At 42.8% G+C, this 15,305-nt stretch overlaps 1 protein-coding gene across 1 annotated transcript in view; it reads right to left on the bottom strand.

Annotated features, from left to right (window-relative positions):
* LOC126184242 (uncharacterized MFS-type transporter C09D4.1-like) overlaps positions 1-13,815 on the bottom strand; it is a 181,936-nt gene extending 168,121 nt beyond the window's left edge. Inside the window, exon 1 of the mRNA XM_049926612.1 lies at positions 13,519-13,815. Coding sequence (XP_049782569.1) covers positions 13,519-13,815 — 297 coding nt within the window. The remainder of the gene's footprint in view (positions 1-13,518) is intronic.
* Between the last annotated feature and the right edge of the window lie 1,490 nt (positions 13,816-15,305).

Below are 15,305 nucleotides of genomic sequence, written 5' to 3' on the forward strand. Positions count from 1 at the left end.
TTTATTGCTCCAATTTTTTGTCATTTATTAACGGAATGTAGTTTTTGTCTCTTTTAAATTAATTTTTATAACATCTATTTTTATCAAACATCTCATCAGAAACTTTATTTGATTTTCAGAGATTTCCCGTTGGGACACTGAAGGAAATACGTTCTGTACATGTAATACACTCCTGTATTCGTCTGTAATTATGATAACGATATATATATATATATATATATATAAACTTTGAACATAGCTGCTAAGGTTCAGTGACTGTGTCAGACTTATATTAGAACAAATAAGCCCTCGGTCACAGATATTAAATCAAAATTGACCAGGTTTCGACGCTACTATGAGCGTCGTCTTCAGAATTAGACTAACTGTTCTAAAACATATTAAGTATATAATACATTAATAAAATTAAAGTTTGTACTGACTGGAAAAAGATGCAGTACTTACAAGTCACATATTAAAAAAACCATAGCAGTCAATAATGAATATACGCCTAACATAGTGGACGATATCCTAAAAAAGAAAACTGCAAGAACTACCACGCTCAACACCTCATGCACTGAAATTAACCCAAAAAAACGTTTTTCTATTCCTTTCATAGGACCCATTTCCTATCAGATTCAGCGCATGCTTCGCAACAAATACAACTGCAATGTTGCCTTCTCTACTAATAATAATCTAAAGAGAAACTTCATTCATAATTTGAAATCCATTCGCTCCCCTACAGAAAGTTCTGGCGTTTATAAGATCATCTGCGATACCTGCTCTTCCTATTATATAGGGCAAACTGGACGTGCTTTCACCATCAGATATAAAGAACATCTTTTGAGAAAGAACGGCACCAGTCCCCTAAATTCATCCTTTGCCGATCATCTCTTAATTACTGGACACGTGCCTAAAGCCATAGGCGATAACAATATTCTGCATACCGAAAAGAAGGGGCGTCGGTTAGATGTTTTAGAGGAATTGGAGATTTTCAAACATCTCTCTCGTCATGATGGCCTAATTCTCAACGAACAGCTGCAGCTGCGAAATAAAAACTTTTTCGACAGTATAAAGCCATTGCTTGATCTTTGATTCAGATTTCCTCATGCAATTTACCGAAATGTTGTTTTCCTGTTACATCTTTGCTGTTTTCTTGTATGTCTTATCCAACGTTTTTTTACGTTACAAAATGTATCTCGGTTTAAAGCAGACAAATATGTAACTTCAACCTATTGTTATTAGTGCTTATGTTATGCCTGAATCAGCTGCATCACAATTTCATGTGTCTAATTTTGAATGTACAGTAGCCTAATTGTTTCTGCGGCTACTAGACGGCGCTCGTAGCAACACCATGTTTACTTGCCCACACTTTCTAACGTGGGCGCCTCAGTCTTGTTGCAACCCTTGTTCACTAAAGTACGAGCAAGCCTTAGCGGCTCGCCATCTTACTTACGACTATTCATGACGTCGCCTTTCCGGCTTAGATTTTCTTTAATATGTGACTTGTAAATACTGCATCTTTTTCCAGTCAGTACAAACTTTAATTTTATTAATGTATTATATACTTAATACGTTTTAGAACAGTTAGTCTAATTCTGAAGACGAGGCTCATAGTAGCGTCGAAACCTGGTCAATTTTGACTTAATATTTGTGACTGAGGGCCTATTTGTTCTAATATAACGATATATGACTTCCAACTCACAATCTAATTCAGCAGAAATTGAGAAATCGTCAGTTCCACTGTAGCTTTTGGCCAATAATTCGTTGTGGTTTTACTCTAACTTCATTTGTCAAATCACATTCCAAATAAAATCTTCTTTTTACGCATTAATATCATTTGGATCTCGTGACCCAATTTCTTTGACATTTCTTTGGTTGTTACACTGAAGAATCAAAGAAACTAGTACATCTGCCTACTATCGTGAATGGACCCCGCGAGCACGCAGAAGTGCCGTGACACGACGTAGCGTGGAGTCGACTAATGTCTGAAGTAGTGCTGGAGGGAATTAGCACTATGAATCCTCCAGGGCCGTCCACAAATCCCTAAGAGTACAAGGCGGTGGAGATCTCTTCTGAACAGCACGTTGCAAGACATCCCAGATATGTTCATGTCCGGGGAGTTTGGTGGCCAGCGGAAGTGTTTAAACTCAGAAGAATATTCCTGGAGCTACTCTGTAGCAGTTCTGGACGTGTGGGATGTCGCACTGTCCTGCTGGAATTGCCCAAGTCCGTCGGAATTCACAATGGACATGAATGGATGGAGATGATCAGACAGGATCCTTACTTACGTGTCACCTGTCAGAGTCGTATCTAGGCGTATCAGAGGTCCCATATCACTCTAACTGCACACGCTACACACCATTATAGAGCCTCCACCAGTTTGAACAGTCCCCTGTTGACATGCATGTTCCATCGAGTCATGAGGTTGTCTCCATGCCCGTACACTTCGTTCCTCTCGATACAATTTGAAACGCCGGACGGAGTGACCGAGCGGTTCTAGACGCTACAGCCTGGAACCGCGTGACCGCTACGGTCGCAGGTTCGAATCCTGCCTCGGGCATGGATGTGTGTGATGTCCATAGGTTAGTTAGGTTTAAGTAGTTCTAAGTTCTAGGGGACTGATGACCTCAGAAGTTAAGTCACATAGTGCTCTGAGCCATTTGAACCATTTTTGAACAATTTGAAACGAGATTCGTCCGACCTGACAACATGTTTCCAGTCATCAACAGTCCAATATCGCTGCTGACGTGCCCACGCGAGGCGTAAAGCGTTGTGACGTGCAGTCATCAAGGGTACACGAGTGGGCGATCGGCTCCGAAAGCCCATATCGATGATGTTTCGTTGAATAATTTGCACGCTGACACTTGTTGATGGCCAAGCATTGACATCTGCAGCAATTTGCGGCAGGATTGCACTTCTGCCACCTTGAACGATTTTGTTCCGTCGTCGTTGGTCCCGTTCATGCAGGATCTTTTACCGGCCCCAGCGATGTCGGAGATTTGATGTTTTACCAGATTCCTGATATTCACGGTACATTCGTGAAGTGGTCCTACGTGAAAATCCCAGCTTCATCGCTATCTCGGAGATGCTGTATCCCATCGCTCATGCGCCGACTATAACACCACGTTCAAACTCACTTAAATCTTGATAACCAGCCATTGTAGCAGCAATAACCGATCTAACAACTGCGCCAGACACTTGTCTTATATAGGCGTTACCTACCGTAGCGCCATATTCTGCCTGTTTACATATCTCTGTGTTTGAATACCCATAACGATACCAGTTTCTTTGGTGCTACAGTGTATATCTCTGAAGTGTATGTTGTTGCAAGCCTCCCTTGGTCATGGACAGCAATACAGGTGAACTACTGTACTTGTTTTCAAATCTTGGGTAAGATATTGCTGCAATAATTGCTGCTGGTGTAGAGAGGCGAGAATCGTCTTCCAGTCGTCTCTTGACACTTTCACTGTACAAAAGTTGCAAGTGTGCTGCAATAGTATGAACTGTTTGATCTTCAAATGGCTCTGAGCACTATGGGACTTAACAGCTGAGGTCATCAGTCCCCTAGAACTTAGAACTACTTAAACCTAACTAACCTAAGGACATCACACACATCCACGCCCGAGGCAGGATTCGAACTTGCGACCGTAGCAGTCGCACGGTTTCGGACTGAAGCGCCTAGAACCGCTCGGCCACCACGGCCGGCTCTCTTTGATGCACTCGAACCCAGTGTCTCTTCAGAAATTTTTGAGTCTCAAAGCTCTATGTAATTGCATAGACGCATGTCGGGTCGAAAAATTATTCCATATAATGGCAAGCTTACTCAGAGTTAAGTATCTGAGGAAATAATAGTATCAATCAGGATCGAATCCTAAAGTTGTGGGTTAGTAGTCTGGAATTTAAGCCACTGAGCCACAGAGGCACATTTCTAGACAAACCATTAATAAGTTACTTATCAAGCAGAAACTGCACGAAGCCAGCGGAAAAAATACTGATTCTGCACAAGAAGTAAACAGAAAAAAATAGGTGGCAATGTATGTTATTCACTTGTTAATCAGGTGGCATCCAGGAAGTAGTTCGCGTTCGGAGTCACTGAGATGTCGCGTCCGATTCATTCTGTTGTTACTACTCTACTAACAACAAAGTACTCACCGCCTTTTTTTATACTGGCGGGTCCGCCTCTCGTGACCTGTAGTGGTTAATTCCGCATTTCATGAGGGTGTTCGGATAATTTTAATCAGATAGTACATATTGTTTACTGAGCAGTGCAGGATCGTACAGCCACGTCACGTACACAGAGTCATGAAATGGAGTTGTTTGTAGCATGGCAAGGGGATCTGCAGTCACTTCTCTTGAAGAAAAGAGTAAGGCATTGCAGATGGAGCACTGTTTCTGAGTATACACAGAAGGGAGAGGAAATCGGCCGCCCCTTTGACAAAAAAAAGTCATTTCATTTGAATTAAGCGATTTAGGGGGTCAGAAAAGTCTACATCTGGTTGGCTAGGACGAGGAAGTGAATCCCAGGCCTCTCAAATGCGGAAAGAGTACCTTAGCTACTTCAGTGCTTCACTCGCTACATGTTTCCAAAATTCTGATTCTTAATCAGACATGGCATTGAAACTATTAGAATATCGCAGTTTGACAGTAGGAGAACAGCTGAACGTAAGAAGTTGCTCCTTTTAGTGAGAATTGTGCCTTGAACATGCCGATTAAGGAAGAGACATTCACATACGTAAAGTGTAGAATTCTCTAAAAAAGGATGAAATTTCAACAGAGGAGACGGCTAAAAGCTTCTGACTTTCTGGCTTTCAGCCACCAGCGAAGTACCAGCTATCTGCGACACGCTACAATGATGAATTATTCCCGGGAAGATATTCCATTAGCACAATAAATCCTAAGTTTCAAACCCTGATTACAAGGCAATTTCAAATTATACCTAAACACATGAGAAATATGCCTCGAGTGTATACAGGAGTAGACCAAAATGTAAGCTGTAACATGAATAATACAGTATGTTATAATAAATGGCGAAATTTTTGTCGTATATAGGGTGTTTATTTTAACTTGAGATGACTAAATATCTCGAAAAAACGCATCTTATGAAAAAAAATGTTCGAGGTGGAAATTTAATATTAGTAAAGGGGACATCCGTCTGCGCTACAACTGGCCACCTCTCCTGCGTTGTCGGGGTCAACTTTGTATTTCAAATAGGAACCGCCCATTCTATTGCATATTCGGATTCTGCCAGAAGTATACGTACGGTTTACTCAAACCGTTGTTCCCCATTTGTGATAGCTGGCGCTATTATCGACAAATATCAAGTGTGCCTGTTTTAAAACTTAAGAATCGACGCATTTAATTCTCCATTTCAGTTTACGATGTAAACGTAAACCTTTGCGTTCTGACGGTTGATACTGATGTTCAAGCGTTACTCGAGTGTTGCAAATGGGATTGTACATTACAAATAATAAGGCTACACACAGACATTTTTGACAAATATGCTACCACCGTAGTTTTCTCTTCCCTACGGGGTTGGTTGTCGTGAGTCTCTAGACCATCGGACCGCTTGATTTCGGTGATCGCCCTCGAACCCCCTCATGAGGGTGACTGATTTCGGTGTGTTTCCATCCAACCGCCGTAACTCTCGCGCTGGCTGCTACCGGCGGAATACAAGCCACAACTATTGTAGTAACGTAAAACGTCGCTGAAGTGACACTATTTTTTGGTGTAGAATACAATAAAAATGGGGTTTTCACATTGAAAATGCGAAGTTGGCCCCGCCCACGCAGAAGGAATTGATAAGAGGTGGCCAGTTGTAGCACAGAAAGATTTCCTCTTTACTGTTATTAACATTTTTGGCACGATGCGTTGTTTTCGAGATATTTGGTTGTCTCAAGTTAAAACACCCTGTATATATAAAGAGTGAAGAAAAAATGTCGCACTCGGCGGTCGGTTTGCGATTCCTCATCCCGTCTAACGCACGGCTTTCCGGGCGGGAAGGAGCGCCTGGTCCCCGGCACGAATCCCCCGGCGGATTTGTGTCGAGGTCCGGTGAACCGGCCACTCTGTGGATGGTTTTTGGGTGGTTTTCCATCTGCCTCGGTGAATGCGGGCTGGTTCCCGTTATTCCGCCTCAGTTACACTATGTCGGCGATTGCTGCGCAGACAAATTCTCCACGTACGCGCACACCACCATTACTCTACCATGCAAACATAGGGGTTACGCTCGTCTGGTGTGAGACGTTCCCTAGGGGGTCCACCGGGGGCCGAACCGCACAATAACCCTGGGTTCGGTGTGGGGCGGCTGAGGGGTGAAGTGGACTGAGGTAGTCGTCGTGGGGTTGTGGACCACTGCGGCTGCGGCGGGGACGGAGCCTTTCCGTCGTTTCTAGGTCCCCGGTTAACATACAATACAATACAATAGTCTCGTTCGCGCCAAACTTTTTTTTTTCATTTAAAGCATCAAACTGTATCCAGTTTACACATCCACAGTGTGGTATCCTGTGTATTTCTTTCGGTTACTATTAACTTTATTTAAATATTAATAAATAGCATGAACTTCTTACAAACCACTTTGCTTCGTTCATGACACAAATAAAGCCAATAGAAAATAACAGTGGATACAGTAGCATCGTCTGTGACAATGAGGTACAAGAAACACAATAGATAGGCTACACCTGATTTCGCATTATGTTACGCACAATAATTTCATTCCGTGCGTTTTAACGTCCAGGCTTGTCTTCGCAGAGCAGAATGTACCCGCACGAGCAACGTTCACTTCAGAGAAGATGTTCAAGCGACGACCTTGCATTTCTCATACTTCGCCACTCACTGTATCACGCTTGGCTGGATCCTACGCAACACACCTGCACCGACCATTATCGAAGCGGCATGCACACGAACTATTAGGTCGTGCACATCCATTGGTGGAGTACTATAAACTTATTCCTTTAAATGTCCCCACAAATAAAAATCTAATCGATTAAAGTTCGGAGACTAATCCATTTCCCTGGAGACGGTTCATTTAAATAGTTACCCAAATTCATTTCAAAGTATGGCGGTGCACCATCATGCTGAAACCATAGCTGCTGCCGAACACCAAGTGTAACGTTTTCTAATACTTCAGACAAAGCATTGCGAAGAAACGTACGATACAGGGGCGCGTTCAACTTGTCCGTCTGTAGGTAAGGGCCCAAACTCACTCCTATCACGATTCCAGCCCAAATATTTATGCCAAATCGTGTCTGAAAGCCTCGTTCACGGGCGACATGTGGGTCGTGTTCCGACCAACAATGGCTGTTGTAGAGGTTGAAAAATGTCATGTGACGATATGATGTCCCTCTTATAAACGACGAGAACTAGGGAACGGAGGTCTAAAAATTAAAAAAAAAGGAACCTGAGAGGATTCGGACCATAGTTCCATGGTGGATGCGGATTTGAGGTCCTAGGAGTTTCCGCAGTGAGCTACAACTGCTAATTCGGCTGTGCAGAGTATTAAGCGTTCCTCTGTACATTCCAATGCGCTCCACGATGTGGCAGTGTTGCCCGCTACTCGTTTTAACATGTGTTTTCAAAATTATCCCAATCTGATTTTGCTAGATAAACTTTTGTCTTAAATCAGGGGATGAATCACCAGAGTACTGCATGGTCGCATGAAGTGAAAATGGCGACTCCACAGCAGCGCGCACAAGCAGTAGTGTGATTCTCAGAAACAAAATCGCCGATTACTGTCCAAGTGCATCTGGACATGTTGGAGCAGCTTGTGTACCCTCAGATACAAGACTTGCAACCCAACATCGTTTTTCAACAAGATGGAGTTCCGCTGCAAGGTCAATGGCTGTTCGCAAGTTCCTGGATAGGAAATTTCCGAGTCGTTGAATCGGATGCGGAGGACCCATTGTCTGGCCACAACATTCACCCGACATTACGGCGCTTGATTTCTTCATGTAGGGATTCGTGAAGGACCGTGTGTATGCGACCAAAGTGGACGATATTCCTACGTTGGGACATCGTATCACTAATGCAATTGCAACAATAACAGAGGAAATGTTACAAAGAACTTGGCAAGAAATTGAATATAGACTCGATATTCTTCATGTTACAAATGGTTCACATGTAGAGGTATATTGATGATAAATAAATAAATTCTTTGAGATGCTCTACAATGTGGTGCAATTTTCATTGTCGGATCTACTGTGATTTTTTTTCCTGGGTCTTTGAAATCAGGGAGGTTTGAGTGGGACACCCTATATATATATATCCTGTCTGACAAAAATTTAAGCACCCTGGAAACATGGGTGCACATAATTGATGGACAAAGGATTAGAGTTGCAATTCTATGTTACATGTAGAACAACCACCAGAGTACATTAGAGTTGCACGTGTTTAGTGTTTTTACCAGGCCTGGCAGGGTATTTAAGAGGTCTGAACAGCGTCAGATGGCGACTGACCACGGTGAAAGACGCAGAGATGCTGCATACTAGTGTGAGACAGCTTTGTCAGCACCTGACAGAGTTTGAAAGTGGCCTCTTTGTAAGTCTCCATTTGGCTAACAGATCGAATCGTACAATATCTAGATTTGTAGGGCATTCGAATGTGACAGTGGGCAGATGTTAGACTGCGTGGGAACATGAGGACAGGCGTAGATGTCCTCAGGCCTCCGGTCGACCATGTCTGACCAAAACAGAGGAGGATCGTTATACTCTGTACCAAGCACATCGTAACCCCTTCTCATCTGCGCCCGCCATCCGAGAACAAGTAATGGTCGCCCTGCTCATTCTGTTACATCCCGCACCATTGGTCGGAGACTATCAGCAGCCGGACTTCGGAATTTAGACAGCTTTGGAAGGGATGAAATGCCCGTGATGTATTTGTTACTCAGATGGCATCCAATGACCAATCCACGTTCGAAATCACTGAGCTCTCCTAACTGACCCTTTCTGCGGTTACTGCTTCTCTACTGACAACACGATATTCCCCGCCTCCTTTTATACTAGCGGGTCCGCCTCTCGTCACCTGCAGTCGTCAGTTCCACATTGCATAGGGTTGTCCGGATATTTCTGATCAGATGTTCTATAAAGGAAAACAGCAGTATTCTTCACGAATTTGTTTAGCCGGTGGGAATGTTTCACTAAACTAATAAACTTCACTGGGAGAGATACATGAGTTAGTGTATTGCAGAGAGCTTTATTTACAAAATTCCGAGAACCTAAGGTCCAAAATGACTTAAGAAACATACTCGTGCGATGACCAAAACGTTAGAATTAGAGAAATCCAGCCTCATACAGAGATCTTCCTACGTACCATCCACGAATGAAATACAAAGGCGAGATAATTATGCTTGGTGTACTATGTGGCCTCTGGTGTCTTATGTAATACATGTATAGAAGTACGTTTGTAACCTAAAGCAAATAAGATAGTTAATTAATATCAGCTCCTCACTTGTTCTCAGTTTTTCGCCGCCTGTTATGTGACACACAGGTGAAAGTAACCCTGACCAGCAGATGCGCGAATATATGCTCACAAGTAGCATGAAAACACCGTGTTATTAATGACGTGTAGCGGTTCCTTTATAGTAGAATATGTAATATCGTAATTTAGTTTTATATAAATACATTAGTAACTAGTAATAGTAACGTATGTTGTTGTTGTGATGGTTCGATGTTTTGCCGAGTCTTCCAATAATTGAACGGTTATTTATAATTACAGTATTAAAGGTTTAATGATAGATAAGTAGAATCAAATATATTTACGTATGAAACTCATATGGAATGCTCGAGAATTACCGACCCATACGCTATCTTTAGGACTACAGAATACAAATAATCTATATAGGAATAAAATTTACATAACGTCAACTGGTGTCAGTAAGCGTAGGTTATTGTCCCACTCTGAGCAGGCAAAACTCGAAGAGATACTGACGTTGCCGTAAACCGAAGAGCAGCAAAGTAATCCACACTAGAAGCGATCTAATACATTCATTTTTGTTTTCTGTTTCATCACTTATTTTCAGTTCATATTCTTTCTAGCTAATTACGATTTTTTATATATGTTTATTATAATGCTTTATTGTATATATTAATGTGTTTTTTAGTGCGTGACTAGAATTTTGAATTTTTAAAAAGTATTAGTTTGTAGAGAATTTTCATTTTTCTGAATGTATTATACCGCCTGATTTAGACACACAGCAGGGTAAGTTTTTCAGACTGCAATATCTAAATAATTGAAATTTTTTGCCGGTCGGGGTGGCCGAGCGGTTCTAGGCGCTCCAGTCTGGAGTGAGAGACCGCTACTATCGCAGGTTCGAATCCTGCCTCGGGCATGGGTGTGTGTGATGTCCTTAGGTTAGTTAGGTTTAAGTAGTTCTAAGTTCTAGGGGACTGATGACCACAGAAGTTAAGTCCCATAGTGCTCAGAGCCATTTTTTTGAAATTTTTCCTTCCGCGCTCCACATGATGCCAGAACTTAATTAAAACCGGGTGAATAACGATAACCTGCCAGTGAGAACCTGACAACTGTCTCACACTAATTCATTTTTCAGAAAAGCACAGGACGCTGTCGTGACGTGACAACAGGAAACTGTTTTCCGGCAATATTCAACCTTTTGAATTTCCCAATAAGATGCCAGCAGTAGGATCGAAATTTTGAGGAGTATAAAAGGAAAAGTACGTACCTATACGTGAAAGAGACCTGAAGACATTGGAAGAATTGAAACTGATAATGTAATGGTAAGACAGAGGCTTCGAAATCACATTTCAAGCTGTAAGAAATTTCCAGGGGCAGATGTAAACCCTTACAATAATTTATTGTTTATGAACTGCGGAGTGAAACTGGTAACCTGTGTAAAGGTACGAAATTAAGAAGATGTGAATCGATGAACTGAAGGAACAAGAGATTATTGAGTGTTTCAGAAGGAGAATTACGCGATGGTTGACTGAAATAGAGGAAAGGAAGACAATAGAAGACAAAACTCAAACTTTGGAAAATCAAATGGTGGAGGTAGCAGAGAATAAAATAGGTAAAAACACAAGGCCTAGTAGAAATCATTGTTTAACACATGGGATATTGCATTTAATAGATGAAAGAACGAAACTTAAAAGTATAGCAAATGAAGCAGGCGGAAGGGAGCAAAGACGTCTAAAAAACGAGATTGCCAGAAACTGAGGAATGGCTAAGGTGGATTGGCTAGAGTACAAATGCAAGGCTGTAAAAGTATGCGTGACTAGGTGAAAAATAAATGCCGCCAATATCAAAACTAAAGAGATCTTGTGAGAAAAGAGATTCAGCTATATGCTTATCAAAAATGGTTCAAATGGCTCTGAGCACAATGGGACTTAACATCTGAGGTCATCAGTCCCCTAGAACTTAGAACTACTTAAACCTAACTAACCTAAGGACATCACACACACCCATGCCCAAGGGACGATTCGAACCTGCGGTCGTAGCGGTCGCGAGATTCCAGACTGAAGCGCCTAGAACCGCTCGGCCACTCCGGCCGGCTTATATGCTTATCAAGAGCTCAAGCTGACATATCAATACCATGCACTGAAGGGAAAGCTGAAAAGCGGAAAGAACATATAGATGTTCTATACAAGATAAATGAACTTAGAGGCAGTATTATAAAAAGGGAAGAGGAAGTAAATACATATTGTAAGGGAGATACGATACTTTGAGTCCTGGACAGCTGCGGGGCTAGCATTCTGCTTCCGGGATTTGGGGAGACTTGCCATCGCTGGAACAACGCCCGGCAAATTAACGACTAGTGCTCTTGTGTCCGCCAGCCTGAACGTGGTGTTTAGGCGGTTTTCCACATCTGATTAGGTGAGTACTGGAATTCTACTCACGTTTCACCTCAGTTACAAGATTCGCAAACATTTCGGAAACGGTCTAGCTCTTTCACATGGGACAACACTAGACGCACACAGATGGAATACACAAATTCCGTTCTGGGTTGGAAGGAAGGAAGGAAGGTGTGGTGACAGGAAGAGCGTCCAGCCACCCTCTACCACTAACATATTAACATGCCGATACCGAGAAGACACGGGCAATGCCACTACTGCTAGAATAATTTGACATAACACTGAAAGACTTTAGTCGAAAGAGGCCCATAGCGCAGACAAAATTCCTTCAGAATTCTTTAAATTCTTGGGAGAGTCAGCCATGACAAAAATTTTCCATCTGGTATACAAGATATATTAGACATTTGTAATACCCCCAGGCTGCAAGAATATTGCAATAATTACAATACCAAAGTAGTCAGGTGCAGACATGTGTGAATATTACTGAGCCGTCAGTTTAATAATTTATGGTTTTGCAGAATACTGACACGACTTACTTCCAGAAGAAAAGAATGGTTGGTAGAAGCTGACCTCTGGGAAAATCACTTAGGGTTCCAGACAACTGCAAGAACGCGAGAGGCGACGCTGACCCTATGACCTATCTTAGAAGATAGTGTGGTGAAAGGCAAACCAATGTTTATAGCACTTGTATATTTAAAGACATCTATTGACTGCAATACACTCTTTTAAATTATGGAGCTGGTTGTGCTAAAAATACACGGAACGGAAAGCTATCCACAACTTGTACTGAAACCAGAATGCAGTCGTAAGAGTTGAAGGTCGTGGAAGGGCAGTCGTAGGTTGGGACCCAGGGTTGTAGCTTACCACAATGTTAACCAGTCTGTACACTGACTAACGTAAAAAGTTACAATGGAGAAATTTGGGAGGGATGTTAAAGTTCAGGGAGAAGAAATAAAAACTTCGAGGTTTGCCGATGAGGTCGCAATTCTGTCACAGAAACAAAAGAACTTCGAAGATCAGTTGGACAGTATGGATAGTGTCTTGAAAATATGTTATTAAATGAACATCAACGAAAGTAAATGGAGGGTAATGGAGTGTAGTCGAATTGAATTTGGCGATGCTGAAGGAATTAGATTAGGAAATGAGACACTAAAAGTTGTAGACGAGATTTACTGTTTGAGCAGCAAAATATCTAATGATAGCCGAAGTGGAGAGGGTATGAAATTCAGATGGACAAAAAAGCATTTTAGAAAAAGATGAATTTGTTAACCCATAACATAAATTTAAGTGTTAGAAAAACTTTTCTAAAGGTATCTGTGTAGAGCGTAGTCTTTTGCGGAAGTGAATCGTGGGTGATAAGTAGTTCAGACGAGGAAAGACCAGAGGTTTTTTAAAGGTGGTATGTTGAAGATTAGCTGTGTTGATCGAATAACTAATAAGGAGGTACAGAATCGAATTCGGGAAGAAAGAAATTTATGGCACAGCTTGACTAAAAGGGGGGATCAGTTGATAGGACACATCCTGAGGCATCAGAGATTAACGAATTTGGTAATAGATGGCAGTGTAGAGTGCAAAAGTTGTAGAAGGAGACCTAGTCATGTATACAGTAAGCAGGCCAAATGAATGTATGTTACAGTAGTTATTCAGAGATGAAGAGACTTACACAATACAGGCTGGGGAGTAGATATTATTTTTATTGACAAGGATCACGAAAGCTTGCCGATGTATGCAAAGCACTCACCTTCTCGTTAATCAGGGACGACGCTGGGTAAACGAATGGTATGTAGACCAGCATGAAGAGGACAGACGTCCAGTCTACGGCATAGCTGCTGACGTCGTAGTACTTGCGCACCAAGTTTCCGACTATTGCGTACTGTATCCACTGCCAGAGGTTGGACGTCGAAAAGAGCATGTAGATGGCCAGGATGAGCCAGCGCCGCGGGTAGACGCGGACCCGCAGCGGCAGCGGCGACTGCGCGGGGTCCTGCAGCGCCACCGCCGCGTAATCAGCCCTGATGGACATCTTCCGCGCGCTCATCGCTGCCATCCACTGCCACCCGCCACCGGCTCCCAGCCATATAAGTTTGTTTGCAGCACCGGCCTCCGCACCTAATCTCGGCGTTGCTGTTACTCAACGCCTGAGGCCCTGCCTCGATACTAATCTCAGATAATTCTCCAGAAAACAGACGTCTTTGGCACAATCCTTATGCATATGTCGGTTGTGCCCCCACGTCATGTACAGTTTAGAGCTACATGCGCGTGACAAGTGAGCTATCGCCATTACGCAATTATTGTGTGGCACGCCTAGAGGTCAGGGTTTTGTACCAAAATGCAGTAAATATTAGTCTGAGAGCTTCGAGAATATTACTCAATAATGTAATTTATACTGGGATGACAAGTCATGGGATAGCAATATGCCCGTATACAGATAGCGGTAGAATCTCGTAAAAAAAATATAAAAGGGCATCTCATTGGCGGAGCTGTCATTTTTACTCAGGTGATTCGTGTGAAATGGTGTCCCAGGTGATTATAGCTCCATGATGGAAATTAACAGACTTTCAACGTGAAATGGTGGTTGGAGCTGGACACATGGGACATTATATTTTGGAAATCGTTAGGGAATTCAGTATCCTGAGAGTCACAGTGTCAAGAGTGCATCTAGCATAGCAAATTTCAGGCATTACATCTCACCACACACAATGCGGTGGCCGACGGCCTCCACTTCACAACCGAGGGCAGCGGCGTTTCCGTAGAGTTGTCGGTGCTAACAGACAAGCAATGATGCCTGAAATAATCACATAAATCAATGTGAGACGTACGACGAACGTATCCGTTAGAACAGTGCGGTGAAATCTGGCGTTAATAATATATAGCAGCAGACGACCAATGCGAGTGTCTTTGATAAGAGCACGACATCGCCTGCAGAGCCCCTCCTGGGCTCGTGTGACCATATCGATCGGACCGTAGACGACTGGAACAACGTGGCCTGTTCAGAGAATTCCAGATTTCAGTTGGTAACAGCTGACGATAGGGTTCGAGTGTGGCGCAGACCCCACGAAGCCATGGACTCAAGTTGGTGGTGGCATCATAATGGTGTAGGCTATGTTTACATGGATAGACTGGGTCCTCTGGTCCAACTGAACCGATCACTGACTGGAAATGGTTGTGTTCGGTTACTTGAAGACCATTTGCAGCCATTCATGACCATGTTTCCAAACAAATGGTTCAAATGGCTCTGAACACTATGGGACTTAACTTCTGAGGTCATCAGTCCCCTAGAAATTAGAACTACTTAAACCTAACTTACCTAAGGGCATCACACACATCCATGCCCGAGGCAGGATTCGAAACTGCGACCGTAGCGGTCGCGCGGCTCCAGACTGTAGCGCCTAGAACCGCTCGGCCACTCCGTTTCCAAACAACGATGGAGTTTGTACAGATGACACTGCACCATGTCACAGGACCACAATCGTTCAAGACTGCTTTGAACAACGTTCTGCACAATTTGACCGCATGATTTGGCCACCC

Source organism: Schistocerca cancellata, chromosome 4 (genome assembly GCF_023864275.1).
Source record: "Schistocerca cancellata isolate TAMUIC-IGC-003103 chromosome 4, iqSchCanc2.1, whole genome shotgun sequence".
Classification (NCBI taxonomy): domain Eukaryota; kingdom Metazoa; phylum Arthropoda; class Insecta; order Orthoptera; family Acrididae; genus Schistocerca; species Schistocerca cancellata.